This window comes from Caretta caretta, chromosome 16, assembly GCF_965140235.1.
Source record: "Caretta caretta isolate rCarCar2 chromosome 16, rCarCar1.hap1, whole genome shotgun sequence".
NCBI lineage: Eukaryota > Metazoa > Chordata > Testudines > Cheloniidae > Caretta > Caretta caretta.
Window position 1 is genome coordinate 6,128,262 of NC_134221.1, and position 17,919 is coordinate 6,146,180.

The 17,919-nt window shown below is 44.8% G+C and overlaps 1 protein-coding gene and 1 long non-coding RNA gene across 2 annotated transcripts in view; one reads left to right on the forward strand and one right to left on the reverse strand.

Moving 5' to 3' along the window:
* Positions 1–17,919, forward strand: part of MAN1B1 (mannosidase alpha class 1B member 1) — a 34,228-nt gene that overhangs the window by 10,276 nt on the left and 6,033 nt on the right. Inside the window, exons 6-12 of the mRNA XM_048822313.2 lie at positions 792–977; positions 5,265–5,413; positions 6,441–6,629; positions 9,193–9,383; positions 10,960–11,080; positions 14,629–14,826; positions 15,730–15,861. Of these exons, the coding sequence (XP_048678270.1) occupies positions 792–977; positions 5,265–5,413; positions 6,441–6,629; positions 9,193–9,383; positions 10,960–11,080; positions 14,629–14,826; positions 15,730–15,861 (1,166 nt within the window). The remainder of the gene's footprint in view (positions 1–791; positions 978–5,264; positions 5,414–6,440; positions 6,630–9,192; positions 9,384–10,959; positions 11,081–14,628; positions 14,827–15,729; positions 15,862–17,919) is intronic.
* Positions 5,832–7,691, reverse strand: LOC142069409 (uncharacterized). The gene is made up of 2 exons (XR_012665229.1): positions 7,607–7,691; positions 5,832–6,730 (listed from the first exon to the last, which is right to left on the reverse strand). It is a non-coding gene; the product is annotated as an uncharacterized LOC142069409 (long non-coding RNA).

Below are 17,919 nucleotides of genomic sequence, written 5' to 3' on the forward strand. Positions count from 1 at the left end.
AGTGGGAGAGAGTTCTTGTTTGTTGCAAAACCTAGGCTTTACTTGTAATAGCATGCAGTGCATTGGCAGCCTGATGTCTAAGTGCCCTTAATATAGGTGGGACTGGTAACAACACCTATTATTAAGGTTGTCAGACACTCCCATAATAAGACCCTTTCTTCAGTTGCTCATAACTTTTTGCCAGACTTTAACCACTGGGGCTGAAATTTTTCATGCTGGCTGTCTGCCTCAGGCTGAATTGTTTTTGGAAAATTTCAGCCAAAACTGTTCAGCCATTTTTGAGATCAAGGCTAGGGAAAATAAGTTGTTTTGCTGATTAAATTCTGGTGGTCTTTTCTTTGAAAAGCTCTAGCACCCCCATGTTTTGGAGCAGGGACTTGAAATTTGGCAGTAGAGGAAAGAGATAGGGATCTGAATTAAGTTTGTAACCTTAATTCTGGGATATCTTAAGTTAAAAATGCTTGACTTGGCAACCTTAATAATGTTATTTTATCATTAACATAGCTTTTTGTGTGTATTTCTCTAAATATTGTTTTTGGAGTTCAATGTTAATGAGATTTCCATTGCTGCCTCACTAAATCATTGGTTAAAAATATTGACCGCTTACTGCAGGTTGGAAAGATCCTATTAAAAAGAAATAACTTGAGGTAACTGAAGCTAGTGTAATGTAATCTTTAGTTGCAGAGATGAGGGCTCTTGATTTTGGGTAGGGTTTGTGGAGAAACGTCTCATGTGGCTGCATAACTCTGAGCTTCAGCATTCTTCAACAAGGTGTTGATTTCCATTCACAGTGCCCGTAAATGAACGTCAGATGGCTGTGATAGAAGCATTCCACCATGCATGGAAAGGTTATAAAGAGTTTGCCTGGGGACATGATGAACTGAAACCTTTGTCCAAATCCTACAGCGAGTGGTTTGGACTCGGTCTTACGTTAATTGATGCTTTGGATACCATGTGGATTTTGGGCTTAAAAGAAGGTAATTTTCTTTTCTCTTCCTATGTTTCTCCCATCTCAGTATTTTTTTGGTTCCAACAGTTGCCACTAAGGCTAACTGATCATTTTATGCTTGGTGTCTGAGAGGCAGAATGTTTTATTCCAGTAGCTTTTGGGGATTCTCTGTATCTATTGAACTAATATGTTCAGAGCTCCTTAACAGAGGCAATTGTTTACACTTTGGCTGAGCAAATTTCATTTAGTCCATAGGGAAAATCCAAAAACTTACTATTAAGGGACAAACTTCTTTGTTTTTAAGGTGTTCCTTCCAACTGCATCCTGTAGGTAAAAGCATTTGTGGAATAATTTTGGTGGCTGTATCTATTGATGAATTGGCATTCCTGCTAGAAATTGGGGACTGGATTATTAGGTCTGCTTGTTGTTGTTGTTTCCGTACTGAAACAACCAGTGCCCCAGGGTGGTGCCATGCTTACTAAGATGCTGGAGGGGCCTTTCTAAGTGCCAGTCTTGCAAAGTCAGTCTGGGATCTCTTAGCTTGTGTATGATCACTGTTACTAAAGATATTCTACATATGAAATTTAGTCAACAATTCTGTATGTAAACCAGAAAATAATTCGGTGTTCTGTTGGATTTGCAATGCTTAAAGGAATAAAGCTAATAACTTAATTGTTTTGACTATAAGTATATAAGACACAGAATCCACACAAACAACAAGGAGTCCGGTGGCACCTTAAAGACTAACAGATTTATTTGGGCATAAGCTTTTGTGGGCTAGAACCCACTTCATCGGATGCATGGAGAATCCACACAAATCTGTTGATTAAGGCAGTGGTTTTCAAACTGCAGGTCGCGACCCAGTGCTGGGTTGCAGAATGTAAGGCACTGGGTTGCGGCGACTCTGGTCAGCACTGCCGACCAGGCCATTAAAAGTCCTATTGGATGTGCTGCTCAGCTAAGTCAGGCTAGTCCCTACCTGTTCTGACACCGCACTGCACCCTGGAAGCAGCCAGCATCAGGTCTAGCCCCTAGGCAGGGGTGCCATGGGGCTCCGCGCGCTGCCTCCTCTCCAAGCACCAGCTTCCCGGCCAATGGGAGCTGGGAGTGTCTGTGCGCAAGAGCCACGCAGAGCCGTTTGCGCACCTCCGCCTAGGAGCCTGTTAGGGGACCCAGAGGGATGGGGGGTGGCTGAGGAGCCCACCCTCCTTGGTACATGGGTAGTGGAAGAAGGTCCCTGCCCATGGGGACTGAATGCCTTCCAGGGAAAGGAGGCACTTCAGTCTGCTTGTGAGAGGTTTGAAGTAAGGGCAGCATTATGGGAAGCTGCCAGTAATCTTTCAAGTTTGGTGCTGCTTCAGCAAGGGCTGCTGAAGGGTTGTAAATTAGTTAGGGTAGTTAAAGATGATTTGGCACAAAAGGGTTTAAAGTCAAAAGCAGAGTTAACAGACTACCTTTAGAGAGTGGATCTGAGCCTTGGGATGGCTCTGGGGGATCAGATTGTTGCTTTGTTGGGTTGGGTGTGCATGAAAACTCTGTGGGTGGGAGGGGGTGGGTGTGTGGTGGGGGAGGGAGATGGGAACAGGGAATGGGGGTAAGAAAATTGGAATCATGTTTTGCTAAAGGGGGAAATGGGAACAGGGAATGGGAGTAAGGAAGTTGGAATCATGTTTGGCTAAGGGTAGGAATGGGAACAGGGACACAGGTGTAAGGCTCTGTGGTGTCAGAGCTGGGAAGGAGGATACTAAGGAAGGAAACTGGAATCATGCTTATTGGAAGTTCCCCTCAATAAACATCGAATTGTTTGCACCTTTGGACTTCGGGTATTGTTGCTCTCTGTTCATGCGAGAAGGACCAGGGAAGTAAGTGGGTGAAGGAATAAGCCCCCTAACAGAGCCGGACCTGCTGCTGGCCTCTTCCGGGGCGCAGCGCAGTCCGCGGTGCCAGGACAGACAGGAAGCCTGCCTTAGCACCCCTGCTGACTGGGAGCCACCTGAGGTAACCCTGCGCCCCTATCCTCAGCCCTGAGCCTCCCCAAACCTGGAGACCCTTCCTGCACCCCAAACCGCTCATCCCTTGCCCCACCCCAGAGCCTGCACCCCCAGCCCAACCCTGACCCCCTCCTGCAACACTGCCCCAGACCAGAGCCCCCTCCCACACCCTGAACCCCTCATTCCCGGCTCCACCCCGCAGCTCTCACCATCACACCCCAACCCTCTGCCCCAGTCCTGAGCCCCTCCCACATCCCAAACCCCTCATCCCCAACTCCGTTGGGTTGTGGGCATCAACATTTTTCTTCAGCTGGGTCACTAGAAAAAGTTTGAAAACCACTGGATTAAGGATTTTATTCACTTTTTTCTGACTTTAACCACATTTTAATGCTGATGTGCAAGCCACATTTTTACTTGCGTAATTACCTATTGTCTAGCAAAATTCCCTCCTAAATTCAATAGGATACAGTACTCATCACTTCCTGTCCCAAACTGTTGTATACTTTTTCTGTTCACTGTATGGTAGGTATCCTAATTCACTCCAGAAGTGTCTGTGTTTTGGTACTGGGTTTTAAAACCTCAATTTGATTTTTTTGTTTTTAAGCTACTGCCTTACATGACTACAGGAAAAAAAAATCACTTATTCGGGACATGTAAGTTAAACAAGGAAACTACAAAGCAGTATTTACAAATACGTGAAAATGTCTCCATTGATGTGCTTTGACAACTGTGGGATCTGTGGAGACAGCCACCTTTATAATAATTCCACAACAAACACAGTTTGACATGTATTGAGACTGGAAGATCAGATCTGCAGCTAACGGCACAAGAAACTGCAGGAGTCTTCCATGATTCTATATTTTCCTTACTTGTTTGATTTAATATGTACAATTTGAAATCAAACAAAAAACCCACTGTGGAAACATCTCGTTTGTGTCTCTCACTGCATGTCTGAGCTCTCTCTCGGTGTTTCATCAGGTTGACAGTGTGACTGCTTTCTTATAAAATATTTAAATATGATCTGCAGAGAGCTTTTTAAAATTATTAGTGATTTAGACATGTTTAAAATGAACATCTGTTTGGAAACTTTTATATACTATTGCAATTCTCCTTTAAGTGATTGCTTCATAGTCTGTAAAGCTCTTTGGGATTCTTCAGGATAAAAAAACCTCTATAAATGAAAGTTGTGTTAGAGTGTGCAGATCTTTCTCTCATGAGTCTGTGAATATAAAAACTGCTTCTGTAAGAAAAGTCTGGATTTCTCTATTGCACTACCTATTGCTAGACAGTGATAACAAATCTGACAGCACAATTTACTGAAATGGAATGTAGAAAACCTATTTTGTCATCCTTTTTTAAGGCCTGTATAAAATAATGTATTTGTAAACTGATTTTCTCATAAGGGAGACGGATCTGTGGGAGATAGATCTTGGTGAGCTATCCTAGTGATAGCTTAACATCCTAAGAAGCCTCAGTGGAAGGGTGTTAATTTCTAACCTTTGCATTCTGTCTCCAGATAATTGGCAATATTTTAAAGAAGCAACTTTGTTTTCCCTAGTACGAGTTCCTGGTAGTCATAGATGCCTGGTGTCCTGAATACCGAGAGAGCTTGCGCTTAAAACATTAGCATGGGACTCAACAGACTTCGGTTCAATTCCCACCTCTGCCACAAACTTCCTGTGTGACCGTGGGCTCGTCACTTAATCCCTCCTTATCTCAGCACCCAATCTGAAAAATGGGAAATATTTCCTACTTCATAAGGCTGTTGTGAGGATAGTCATTAATGATGGTGAAGTAATGCAAGATCATATATATACATAAATAGTATGTTGGGAAGCTGACAGGCAGTAGCTTTGATTTAAGTAGCCTTAACTAAAATCTAAAAAGTCTTATGGTGAAAGTGTGACTGATCGTATGGCCAGTAAAGTAGGTGGTAATAGACTGCAGGCTTATATTGAGAGAGGTGGATTATTGGGATACCAGGATAATTCCCGTTTGCGTTATTTTAATAAAGAAGGAATGTGCTTTTACAAGACTTGCTAAATGTGTAATTTCTCTGCCAAGTACTTGTCTCCTTGCATATCCCCACATTGTTGTATTGCATAGGAATTAAACTGATGCAAGGTCTAACTTCTCCCGGTGTGTATTCTTCAGTGTATTTGTAACCTCTTCAGCTTGCCCCTTAAAAATACAGGTTCCTTTTGATAGACTGAATAACAATCAAGGCAGTATGGCATACTAACTCTTTTAATCTGGTCATTTGAGTGTGCTATTATAATTACAGTGTGTTTCCTCCAACCGTTGTTCCCTTTTGTGCCTTGCAGAGTTTGAAGAAGCAAAGAAATGGGTGGCAACTGACTTACAGCTTGATAAGAATGTGGATGTGAACCTCTTTGAGAGCACCATTCGTATTCTGGGGGGTTTGCTGAGCACCTACCACTTATCTGGAGATAGCCTCTTCCTAGAAAAAGCTGTAAGTGATTGAGTCTCACAGTCCCAAATAGAATGTGTGTCTTGTGTTGCATAAAGTGGCAGAAAGGTTCATCAGAAGGTAAATTCTGCCACGCTTTTCCTCTCTATTTCACCATTGCTGCCCTAGGCTTCTTGAATGTTTTCCTCATCTTCGCTTTCCTGGTGTCATCAGAGCTCTCATACCTTAGGGTTCCATTTTAATTAGAATTTCCCTTAATTCTTAATGTAAAGACTAAGGTGATACATTTAAGGATCTTTATTGTATTTTTCCCCAGTTAATTTTTTTTATGGGAAGAAAGTCCTAGTCAATGAATGGAGTGGTTACTCACAGGTTCCCTGTCTTGGGAAATACAGTGGTATTCTCCTGCCCCTCCCAAGTGCCGGGACTGTGGCGGTTAAATGACAAGACAGCACAGAGCTTTTAGCAAGCAAGCGGCTGGTCTGCTAACAGGCTTCTGCCTGTCAGCTTTCCACCTTCCCCTTTATTCTTTCTCTCCCCCCGTGCATTACATTCTCCAACAGATAAAAGGAATACACTGGCTTTGTTTAACATTCTTATTTACCAGTTTCTATCTACCGCATTCCTTGCTCTCGGGCCTTGAGCCCAGTCCTGGGAGGCTTCCCACGGTTCATGTCATCTGGGCGAGATTCCAAGGTTGATGCCCTTGAAAGGAGCTGTGTGTGCACAGGTCCAGCACAACACTCCGGGTGTGCCCTGAATGTTGCCAAGCGCATAAACCTTGTATGAATCCTACACCGGGACAAAGGCCCTGTGCTTGCATTAAGGATTATCCATAATCTCAGATTGAAACCCTGTGGGGATGTGCAAAATGAACTGTCGTGTACAGCAATGGGAACTAGGTAGAAGCTATATGCCAATTATTGTGAAGTAGTGATTCTTCTTAATATTTGCCTTTGTTCCTCATAGACGGGCTAAAACTAAGCTGCAGTTCTTTTTCCTCTTTTTTGTTTGATTGCTGAGAGAAATAATAAAGAATTTTTGTGCCATGTTTTTGGGTTCTCTTTAGAAAGACATTGGGAGTAGGCTTATGCCAGCATTCAACACACCATCCAAGATACCATACTCAGATGTAAACATTGGCCGAGGCACTGCCCACCCACCTCGTTGGACGTCTGACAGCACCGTGGCAGAGGTGACCAGTATTCAACTGGAGTTTAGGGAGCTCTCTCGTCTCACTGGAGATGAGAAATTCCAGGTATGGGATAACCAGTTGTCATCTTTGCTGCCTCTCAACCTCCACCCCATTATTGGTGAGGCTCACTTATATTGCCTGTACTCTTTTCTCCTTCCATTCTTCTAACAGAGATCAAAAATATTTCTCACTGTGGCAGCTGGAGCAGATTTCATTGGTTGATGAAAGTAAATGCCATTACATTGCTGATCCACCTCCTACCAAACACCATCTCTAAAACATCTTATCTGGAGCAATTTTATGCCTAATCATGCCATACACATCGCTGTTTCTGAGTAGTTGCTCCACCTTTTAGTTTACTGGTGAATTCCTTGTTCTTTTAATCTCACAGCTAAAGAGAATTAAATGACCTATCCAAAGGGAAGCAGCTGTGGGGGGAAGAGTCCATTACTTTTCCAGTTATTTTCTTTAAGTAAATACCACAAAGCTCATAGTAGAGGTGAATAATTGCTCCTTTCATCAGAAGGAACTTACAAGAAAAATCTTTGCTTTTGATATGCTTGTGGTATCTTTTGTGTTGTCTGTTTGAGACTAGATTACCTATAACTGGCTTTTCAAAACACCAGGCTAAAGATCAGGGGTGCCCGAGGGCCACGTTGGGGTTGCGAAATTGTATGGAGGGCTGGGTAGGGAAGGCTGTGCCTCCCCAAACAGCCTGCTGCCTATCCGCCCCCTCCCACTTTCCACCCCCCCTTCTCCTTGTCCCCTGACTGCCCCCTCCCGGGACCCCCCGCCTCTAACTCCACCCCCCCCGGGAACCCACCCCCCCCATCCAATCCCCCCTGTCCCCTGACTGCCCCGACCCCTATCCACACCCCCGCCCCCTGAAAGGCCCCCTGGGACTCCCATGCCTATCCAACCCCCCCCGACCACCACCCCCAGAACCTCCACCCCATCCAACCGCTCCCTGCTCCCTGTCCCTGGACTGCCCCCCGGAACCTCCTGCCCCTTATCCAACTCCCAGCTCCCCACCCCCTTACCATGCCGCTCAGAGCAGCAGGAGTGTGCAGCCCCGCTGCCCAGCCAGAGCCAGCCACGCTGCGGTGCTGCCCGGCAGGAGTGGCGGGCCAGAGTGCTGGTGGTGTGGCAAGCTGAGGCTGTGGGGAGGGGGGACAGTGGGGGAGGGACCAGGGGCTCAAAGGCTGGGCAGGACAGTCCCGCATGGGCCATAGTTTGCCCACCTCTGGTATAGATAAACTATGTAGAGCTGTCCTCTTCGTATTTAAATTCTGTAGGAGGTGCTTAGATATCTACATTAATGCTAGTGTTGAAAATAACAGAACTCCCTTTCTAAGCTGCAGAGTGCTTATCAGCTGACTCAAATTCCAGCTGTGGGCATGGTGTGAAGGTTGTATCTGGGAGAAAATAAGCCCAAGTACTAACCATTTCAAAGGCAGTGGGAGGTGTATTCTTTTTGTTTGGAGGTGATTTTGTATAGTGCCCCAAATCAATTTATACATCAGGCCCTACTTCATTCCCAATATTGTGGATCCCACAAAAGTAGGTTTCCATTGCAATTTTGATTTTTTTTAATTAGCTTACTTTGCACAATCCAGAATTTTGCATCCGTTTTGAGTATGCGATTAGTATTGCACTAACATTCAATGCCTGTAAAATGTAAAAAGCTAAAGTGACTGGACTCGATTTCTATAGCTGATGTGTTAAGACTTTTAGTCTTTTGAATTGTATATTGTAGCAGTCGCTTTTTTTTTTAATGACTGTAAGATAGTTGCAGCAAAATATCTGGTTATCAAAAAAATTAGCAGGCATAAGCTAATACTTGAGTGTTTATATCATTCTTGCAAATTTTTCTTAAACACATAGGTCTATTCTGGCTTTTCCACATCACTGCTGTTAATGAAGGTCCATTATAAGTTGGGGATTGGTCCTGCCTTGAGCAGGGGGTTGGTCTAGATGACCTCCTGAGGTCCCTTCCAACGCTGATAGTCTATGATTATTACTTTTCTGCAATTTTTTTTTCCATGTCTTGTCCGCAACTCTTCTGCAATTATTTGAAGACCATCCAACCATTCAAGTAGGGCCTTATTTATACAGTTATTTGCAGGAACTATAGCTGTACATTGTGTATGTGCAGTGATCCTTAGCTATACTCATGTCATGAAAATCTCAGTTAAAAAAAAAATTGGCATCATTAAAACTTGAGTTGAGGTACAGTATTATTGAGAAATATTTCTGAGTTTCACTGATCTCCTCCAGAACAGACACTGTTGGAGGTGTTGCAGGCCACTTAACCTAACTTTAGTATTATCCTAATGTTCTGTCAGTTAGTGTTTGAATCTGACTTCTAAACTACTGAGGGACCTGGACTCACCACCATTGCTGATTCTAGCATGGGAGAGTTGTATTATTGAAAAGGAAAGCTGATAAAAAAATCTGCCCACCTCATATTTGCTGTAGTTTCTCTGAAGCCATAAGCAGCAACTGTATTGGAAAAGGGAAAAAATTCCACAACTGCTGACTGCTTCTAGCCATTTAAGTACCATTGAGCTGTGTAGTTGCATTGTCTCATTCAGTGTGTATTTTTTCAATTTATTTTTTTCTGTAGAAAGCAGTAGATGCGGTGATGAAGCACGTACACTCTCTCTCAGGGAAGAATGATGGACTAGTGCCCATGTTCATAAACACCAACAGCGGGCAGTTCACTCACCTGGGTGTCTATACTCTGGGAGCCAGAGCTGACAGCTACTATGAGTATTTGCTCAAGCAATGGATCCAGGGTGGGAAGAAGGAAAATGAGTAAGTTCTCCCCACTTCCTGTGTCAGTTTAAGAATGATGTAAGCTATAAGATTTACTATCCTAGTTGCCAGTTTAGAAGGAAGAGTATCTTATGTGGACTCTGATGTGAGCGATCCTGCCCAGCCCCTGAGCTCCTGGCTGGGGAAGCTAGCCCCCAGCCCCTCCCCTGCTGTCCCCCCTCCCCTGGAGCCACGCTGATGTGCGGGCAGTGCAGCTTGCGCCCACCCACCTCCCAGGCTTTCCAATAAGCCTGTCCTGCCACTCTGAGCGGCCTGGTAAAGGGGGGGGAAGGGGGGCGTGGGATAAGGGGTAGGAGGTCCCGGGGGGCAGTCAGGGGACGGGGTGGTTGGATGGGGCGGAGGTTGGGGGTGGGGTGGGGTCAGGAGATAGGGGGTGGGGTCGGTGGGGGGGGGACAGGGAGCCGGGGGACTTGGATAGGAGGTGGGGTCCTGGGGGGGCAGTTAGAGATGGGGGTCCCAGGAGGGAGCAGTCAGGGGACACGGAGTGTGGGGGGGGTGGATGGGTCGGGGGGCCTGTCAGGGGTGTGGATAGGGATCGGGGCAGTCAGGGCACAGGGAGCAGGGGGAGGTTGGATAGGGCAGGGGTCTCCAAACTTTTTAAATGGCGCACCCCTAGGGCCAGCTCTGGGGAAGCACAAAAAAAAAAAAAAGAGCGTGCCGCCGAAGAGGGAGCGGGGAGAGCCGAGCATGCCGCCGGCGTGCTGCCGAAGAATCAAAGGTCCAGCGGTGCTCCTCCTGCCGCGCACCCCCACGGATGGTCTTGCGCACCCCCCTTTGGAGACCACTGGGATAGGGGGTGGGGTTCCGGGGGGCGGGGGGTCCCAGGAGGGGGTGGTTAGGGGACAGTGAGCAGGCGGGTTGGATGTCGGGAGTTCTGAGGGGGGCAGTTGGGGCGGGAAGTGGGAGGGGGGCAGATAGGGGATGGGGGCCAGGCTGTTTGCGGAGGCACAGCCTTCGCTACCCGGCCCTCCGTACCGTTTCAAAAGTTTGCCCTACCTGTGCTGGATGCATTTTGTATAAGCATGGTTACTTGGATTTTTCTTAATGCTTTATATTTGACTAAATATCTTAAGTACTGCCTATTGAAATCAAATTGCAAGTTTCTACTCTACAAAAAGTGTGGCCTTTGAGATGCATGTACTATATCTAAAGCAGGGATCAGCAACCTTTGGCACACGGCCCACCGGGGAAAGCCCCTGGCAGGCCGGGCCTGTTTGTTTACCTGCTGCGTCCGCAGGTTTGGCTGATTGCAGCTCCCACTGGCTGCGGTTCGCTGTCCCAGGCCAATAGGGGCAGGAAGGGCGGCCAGCACATCCCTCAGCCTGCGCCACTTCCCGCAGCCCCCATTGGCCTGGGACAGCGAACCATGGCCAGTGGGAGCTGTGATTGGCTGAACCTGCAGACGCAGGAGGTAAACAAACCGGCCCGGCCTGCCAGGGGCTTTCCCGGTGGGCTGCGTGCCAAAGGTTGCTGATCCCTGATCTAAAGTATGGTTGGATAAATCTACTTTAAAATGTGTATATTGGGGCCAACTGGGAATGGTTTTAATTCACAGATTGTTGGAAGATTACATGAGAGCTATGGAGGGGGTGAAAAAGCATCTACTTCGGACATCACAACCCAAGAAGCTTACTTTTGTGGGTGAACTTGCTCACGGCCATTTCAGTGCTAAGATGGTAAGCACTGTATCTGAATTTTTTCAGTGGCTCTTATGAACACTGTTGCATTTCCCCTGAGCCGTCTGCAGTTTCGTAGGGGAGAGATCTTGAGTGCGGTAGTTATAATAGATCTTTGATCAAATGTGTATTCTCTGTGTGTGTGAAGCAAAGGTTTTGATAGTGGCTGCTGGAAGATCCAAAAAATGATAAATTAAAAATGGCAGGGACCCTTGCAATCTGCAGATGCCTCGTGCATTTAGATTACACTGTGATAACCTGTGAAGGGTGGTGGTTTTGTTTGTCTTTCTGTCTGTTTGTTCTGTGGGCAGGTGCGATCTTAGTTTAAAAGAATGCTGGGTTCAGGTCACTAGTGACAATATTGAGTAGCTAGGTTACAGGTAACAGTCCCTGCTGTGGACAGAGGCCCTTTCTTAGGTTTTTATTTGCTGATCTGAATCTCCCTGTGAGTTTCCACTTGTGCTTCTGCAGTAGTAAACACAGTGCAATCATTTGTTACATCATTTCAGCATTGGGAACACTGAGATAGTGCCTATTTTGTATATTATTCACTTTTTCTACAATGCAAAAATACAAGGAAGTAAATGATCTAGTTAGTAGTTAAGGCATGAGTGTGGAAATCAGGGTGATTTGGAAATTCTGGTATTGGCTCTGCCACAAACCTACTGTGTGGCCTTGGGCAAATGCCACCTAAAAGGCAGGAAATAAGAGATGGAGTAAAATATTTGATGCAGGAATTACTGAGTGAAATTCTGTGGCTGTGTTATACCAGAAGTCAGATTAGATTATCATAATGGACCCTTTTGGCTTTAAAATCTATGAATTTAACACTCCTTTTGAAAAGTATTCAGAGTGCTTTTGGTGTAAGACAGTATGTAAATGAAAGTGACAAATACTTATAAGTGAGCAGTGCATTACTAATGTATGTGTAAATCTGCCCCCTCAACACTGCATGTATGAGTACATTTTAATTCAGTCCCTGCAGGGCAGAGACTTTTACAGCATTTCATTTATCATCTCTGCTTGAAGGGTACGACTGGAACCTCACCATAACTGACTAGTTGAAAAGGTGTTAATGCTGTTACTTCAGTCTCTCTACACTGATATTACCATCAATATTGACCACTGCCTGTTGAATTGGACGGGGACCTTGAGAGCTTTGTACAGAGGTTCTCTATGAGCACTACGAGATTGGCAGTGGGTGTTTTATAACCCCTTTAGGATTTTGGAATGATAGAAATGAACAAAACTCCAAATGTAATCTGTAGTCCTGTTGTTCACAATATTAGTAGTGCATTAGCCTTACTGGAAGGGACTGTTAATCTTATTGTAAACTGAATTTCAGTGGAGGTGAGTCCTGAGAATTGTATGAGACATAGGTTCCCAACTTGTTTGTATACTGATTGTGTTGACTGTTGAATTATTCATGTAACGTTTCACAGTGTTCTCGGAAAGATAACCACATGTAACTCAGTTGCTTGAGAGCGTTGCACAATCCTTGAGAGCGTTGCATCTACAAAAGTGCTATACTTCAGTTCCTTGAATAAATAACTGAATAATAAAGCTGTAGTGTGTAGAATTCATGAAAGGAAGATCCTTGTAACCCTTTTGCTCCTGCTGCTGCCTCTGTGCAGGAATAAAATTCAGTGTTGTTCTGTGGAATGTTTGCTGTACCAAGGAGATGAGCCTGATATACCGAGGAACACTGAGGATGCCTGACTTAAAGTATCAGGTGTTTCTTACACTCAAATGGATAATAACAAAAAAATTAGAAGTTCTAGTGGTAGGAAGGATGTTCAGTTTTACCTCATGCTCTGTTATATTCAGATTAAGATTATCATATCAGTTATTGCTCAGAATAATCTACATTTAAACTTCAAATACTTCCCCAGACCCTGTTACCCTTGGTTTCTATGGCTAATTTCTATTTTGCCTTTTGTTTTACTTCAGTCTCTGCTTCAAAATATCAGAACTCATGAAATTTGCTTTCTGTTCATAGGTTTTATCTTAACCCTCATCCTTCTCTTCCCTATCATTTTCTTTTGTCTACTTTTTGTGTTTGAGTAGTTTCACTTTTAAGCTGTCTGGACCATTTAAAATATTTAAAAGGATCTCTTTAAAGCACCATGAAAAGTTAGGGTGCTATATAAATATTAGAGACGCTGTCAGCTTGAGGTTTTTTCAAATTTACACTTTCTGATAGAACCCTCTTGAAATCCTATGTCCTGAATTCTTTTAAAAGCTAATTTTATAAGGATTTTTTTGGTTCCCCTCTTGATTGATTTTAAAGATCATTCAGTTTCTCCCTTGCTAATCAGCACTACAGGGTAACAAATAAACTGACTTTACACAAAGTGTTACGAAATGCATCAGGCTGGTAAACTGAACAAGATGAGATTTTTTTCCCAATAGCTTCTTTTGGTTTTAGTAATTTAAGGTGTTCAGCCACACTATCAGAGGCTCGTTCACCTGCACATCCACCAATGTGATATATGCCATCATGTGCCAGCAATGCCCCTCTGCCATGTACATTGGTCAAACTGGACAGTCTCTACGTAAAAGAATAAATGGACACAAATCAGATGTCAAGAATTATAACATTCATAAACCAGTCGGAGAACACTTCAATCTCTTAGGTCACGCAGTCACAGACATGAAGGTCGCTATCTTAAAACAAAAAAAACTTCAAATCCAGACTCCAGCGAGAAACTGCTGAATTGGAATTCATTTGCAAATTGGATACTATTAATTTAGGCTTAAATAGAGACTGGGAGTGGCTAAGTCATTATGCAAGGTAGCCTGTTTCCTCTTGTTTTTTCCTCCCCCCCCCCCCCCCCCAGATGTTCTGGTTTAACTTGGATTTAAATTTGGAGAGTGGTCAGTTTGGATGAGCTATTACCAGCAGGAGAGTGAGTTTGTGTGTGTATGGGGGTGGGGGGGCATGTGAGAAAACCTGGATTTGTGTAGGAAATAGCCCAACTTCATTATCATGCACATTGTGTAAAGAGTTGTCACTTTGGATGGGCTATCACCAGCAGGAGAGTGAATTTGTGTGGGGGGGGTGGAGGGTGAGAAAACCTGGATTTGTGCTGGAAATGGCCCACCTGATGATCACTTTAGATAAGCTATTACCAGCAGGACAGTGGGGTGGGAGGAGGTATTGTTTCATATTCTCTGTGTATATATAAAGTCTGCTGCAGTTTCCACGGTATGCATCTGATGAAGTGAGCTGTAGCTCACGAAAGCTCATGCTCAAATAAATTGGTTAGTCTCTAAGGTGCCACAAGTACTCCTTTTCTTTTTGCAAATACAGACTAACACGGCTGTTACTCTGAAACAAGAATCAATAGTAGCTACAAAATCTTGTGACTTTGAGTTGACAGTGAGTCTCCTTTAGTAATGGCACCAGCCTCGTGTCATGTTACATTTCTGCTTAACAAATAATTGTGGTCTTTAAGCACTCTATATCCTTATTGCGCTGCTATAGGGTAAGTCAAAGTCTTGTTTGTTTTAATACTTCTCACACTAGATGGTGCTTTGTCTTGCAGGATCATCTAGTTTGCTTCTTGCCTGGGACGCTGGCTCTTGGAGCTCATAATGGTCTGACTGCTGATCACATGGAGCTGGCCAAAGCCCTCATAGAAACTTGTTACCAGATGTATGCTCAGGTAGAGACAGGCCTGAGCCCAGAGATTGTACACTTCAATCTCCATGCACAAAAGGACCGCAAGGATGTGGAGATCAAGGTAAATAACTTTACACGTATCACTAAAAATTGACATCTGTGTATCTCTTGCTTTGGATAGCTCTGTGCACATATCACGTTGTTTCTATGAAATTCCCTATAGAATGTCTACACTTGGGGAAGAATGTTCTTTGTTTTGATGGGTAAACTTCCTCTCTGTCTCTCCTCACTCAAACACTCCCTAGGCTTGAAATTTTTGAATGATCTCTTAACATTCACAAGCTGACTTGCATATAATCCCATGATGGGGATTCCATAGCCTCCCTTGGAAACCTATTCCAGAGCTTAACTACCCTTATAGTTAAAAAGTTTCTCCTAATATCTAGCCTAAATATCCCTTGCTGCAGATTAAGCCCATTATTTCTTATCCTACCTTGAGTGGACATGGAGAGCAGTTGATCACAGGTCTCTTTATGACAGCCCTTAATGTATTTGAAGACAGCCATTACGTTCTGCCTCAGTCATCTTTTCTCAAGACTAAACATGCCCAGTTTTTTTAACCTTTCCTCAGAGGTCACATTTTTTAAACCTTTTATTGTTTTTGTTGCTCTACTCTGGACTCTCTCCCCCCCCCCCCTTCAGTTTACCCATTCTTTCCTAAAGTGTGGTGCTGAGAACTGGACACAATACTCTAGCTGAGGCCTCACCAATGCTGAGTAGAGTGGGACAGTTACCTCCTGTCTCTTATATAAGACACTCCTTTTTTGTAACTGCATTACAATGCTGACTGATATTCAATATGTGATCCATTATAACTCCTGGATCCTTTTCAGCAATATTACTACCTACCCAGTTGTTCTCCCATTTTGTAAGAGTTACCAAAGAAGCTACAGGGTACACTCAAATTGCTCTCTGCTAATGTATCCTGCTCCCTGACTCAATTGTGATCTTTACTTTTTTGCAGCCTGCAGATAGGCACAACCTGCTGCGACCTGAAACTGTGGAAAGCCTGTTCTACCTGTACAGATTCACGGGGGATAAGAAATACCAAGACTGGGGCTGGGAGATCTTGCAGAACTTCAATAAATATACACGGGTAAGGCCAATATGCTGAGCAGTAATGATCTCAAGAGTGTATCTAGGCAAACTGTTCTGTGTATAGGGACCTTCAAAGTAAAGCTGAAATTGCTTATCTTCCAAGGATCATAAAAATATCTAATAGGTAAAACAAAGCATTAAGAGCTTGACAGAGTATTACAATATGTACTGTGCCTTGAAGCCTATGTACTTAGGCTTTTGCATTTAGTACTTAGCACATTAAGGAAAAAGACTTTTCATCCTATTGATAAAAGCTATGTATTAAGAAAATTATGAGGAACGAAGACCTTCTAAATTTCTGGGATAGAATTGTCAGCAGGACAAAAATGCTGACCTATATCCAAACAAGTTTTGTTTTGTTTGTTTTCAAGTGGGTCTCAGCATTACCTTCAGCAATTTCAGATATAGTTTCTAAGGGGCTAGGATTTTCTAGTGCAAAATACCAATACAGAGTACCTTCATGGTAACTCACTGACTCCAAAGCATCATTTGCTTTAATTGCCAAGATACATGAATGGATACCTGTGGGTATATAGCCATTGTCCGTTAAACCAAGGGTTCTCAACCTTTTTCTTTCTGAGACCTCCCCCACCCAACATGCTGTAAAACTCCAGGGCCCAGTGGGATGTGGGGAAAGTGGGGCTCTGGCCGCCAGGCATAGGCATATTTTAACTTCCATTGTTTTTGGGGGGGGGCAGTGGGGCTCAGGCCAGCTCCACACAGAAGGGCCCAAGGATGGAGTGCTCCATCCACCCCCTTACTCACCTCAGCAGGCCACCCAGCCTGTCTGGGTTGCAGCCGGGGGGGGGGGGGGGGAGCGCATGGGGCTCAATCACAAATTACAACTCAAAGAGGGGTAGGGGGCTCAGCTCTAAAAGTTTGAAAACTGCTCAGGGTGCAGGGAGAGGAGTAGCAAGAGGCTGTGTGCAGACGGGGGGTAGCTCAGAATGCAGGGAAGGGAGTCGCAAGGGGCTGTGTGCAGACGGGGGGGTAGCTCAGAATGCGGGGAGAGGAGTAGCTAGGGGTTGTGTGCAGGCAGGGGGGTAGCTCAGGGTGCAGGTAGCTAGGGGCTGTGTGCGGGGAAGGCCCCCCATCCATGGTTGCTGCTCCCTGAGGGCTCTGCTGGCCCTAGAGCTGGGTCCCCCTGCTGAGGTGGCTCCCAGCCTCAAAGGGGGCTGGAAGCTGAGGAGCAACTGCAAACCTGCGCACCAGCAGTAGGAGATGGGGGAATGCTGTGGCTGTCCTCTCTATGGCACCAGCCAGAGCAGTAACTGCCCCACTCTGCTTGGCTCCAGCCTCTGACCTGGCCACGGGGCAGGGCTTCATGGAAGTTGAAGGAGAAGAAGTGGGTAAGGGGTGGAGCTGTCCCTGGGACTGCCCCACTCTGGGTAAGGAACTACAGTTTGTTTGCGGGGGGGCAGAGCCTCTTGTGCTCCCCCATTCTGCCCCTGGGCTTGGGGCTTCAGCCCCACGGCGAGGTGTTGGGGTTCGGGGCTTCAGCTGTGGACTGAAGTGTTTAAAGTGTTTAAAACCACTGTGTTAAATGATTAGATTGAATAACAGAGTTGTGATGTTGATGAAGAATGTGTCATAGATGGGATGTTACTCCCATGTAATTTACCTTTTAACAAAGATAATTTGATAGATGAATTTTAGTCCAGCAAAGTTTTACTGATCCTTCCTTGAAACCATCCAGTTTCTGCTGTGATTGTGTCAGATCTCCCAAACGCTTAAGCAAGATCTGGCTGGGATGGTACAACAGTTGGGTGGAAGCTTTCAAAGGAGAAAAGAGAGTGCTGCAGGAAGTAATGTTAATGTCTCAGTAGGGGGCACTCTTCCCTTTGTGTTTGTATTGAGCCAATGCTCCAGCATAACCTGAGAGGAGCACTGTGTTTCTAGAAGTATCTCTTGGATGAGCTATAAAATTATGTCCAGGCTGCTTAGGGTCATGGGATCTTTCATGACCATTTCTCAAGAGTATGGGTATTTAAACCTGTTGTCCTGACCAATTTCAACCTGGTAATTACAGTAATTGCCTCAAATTTCTTCTGCAGTT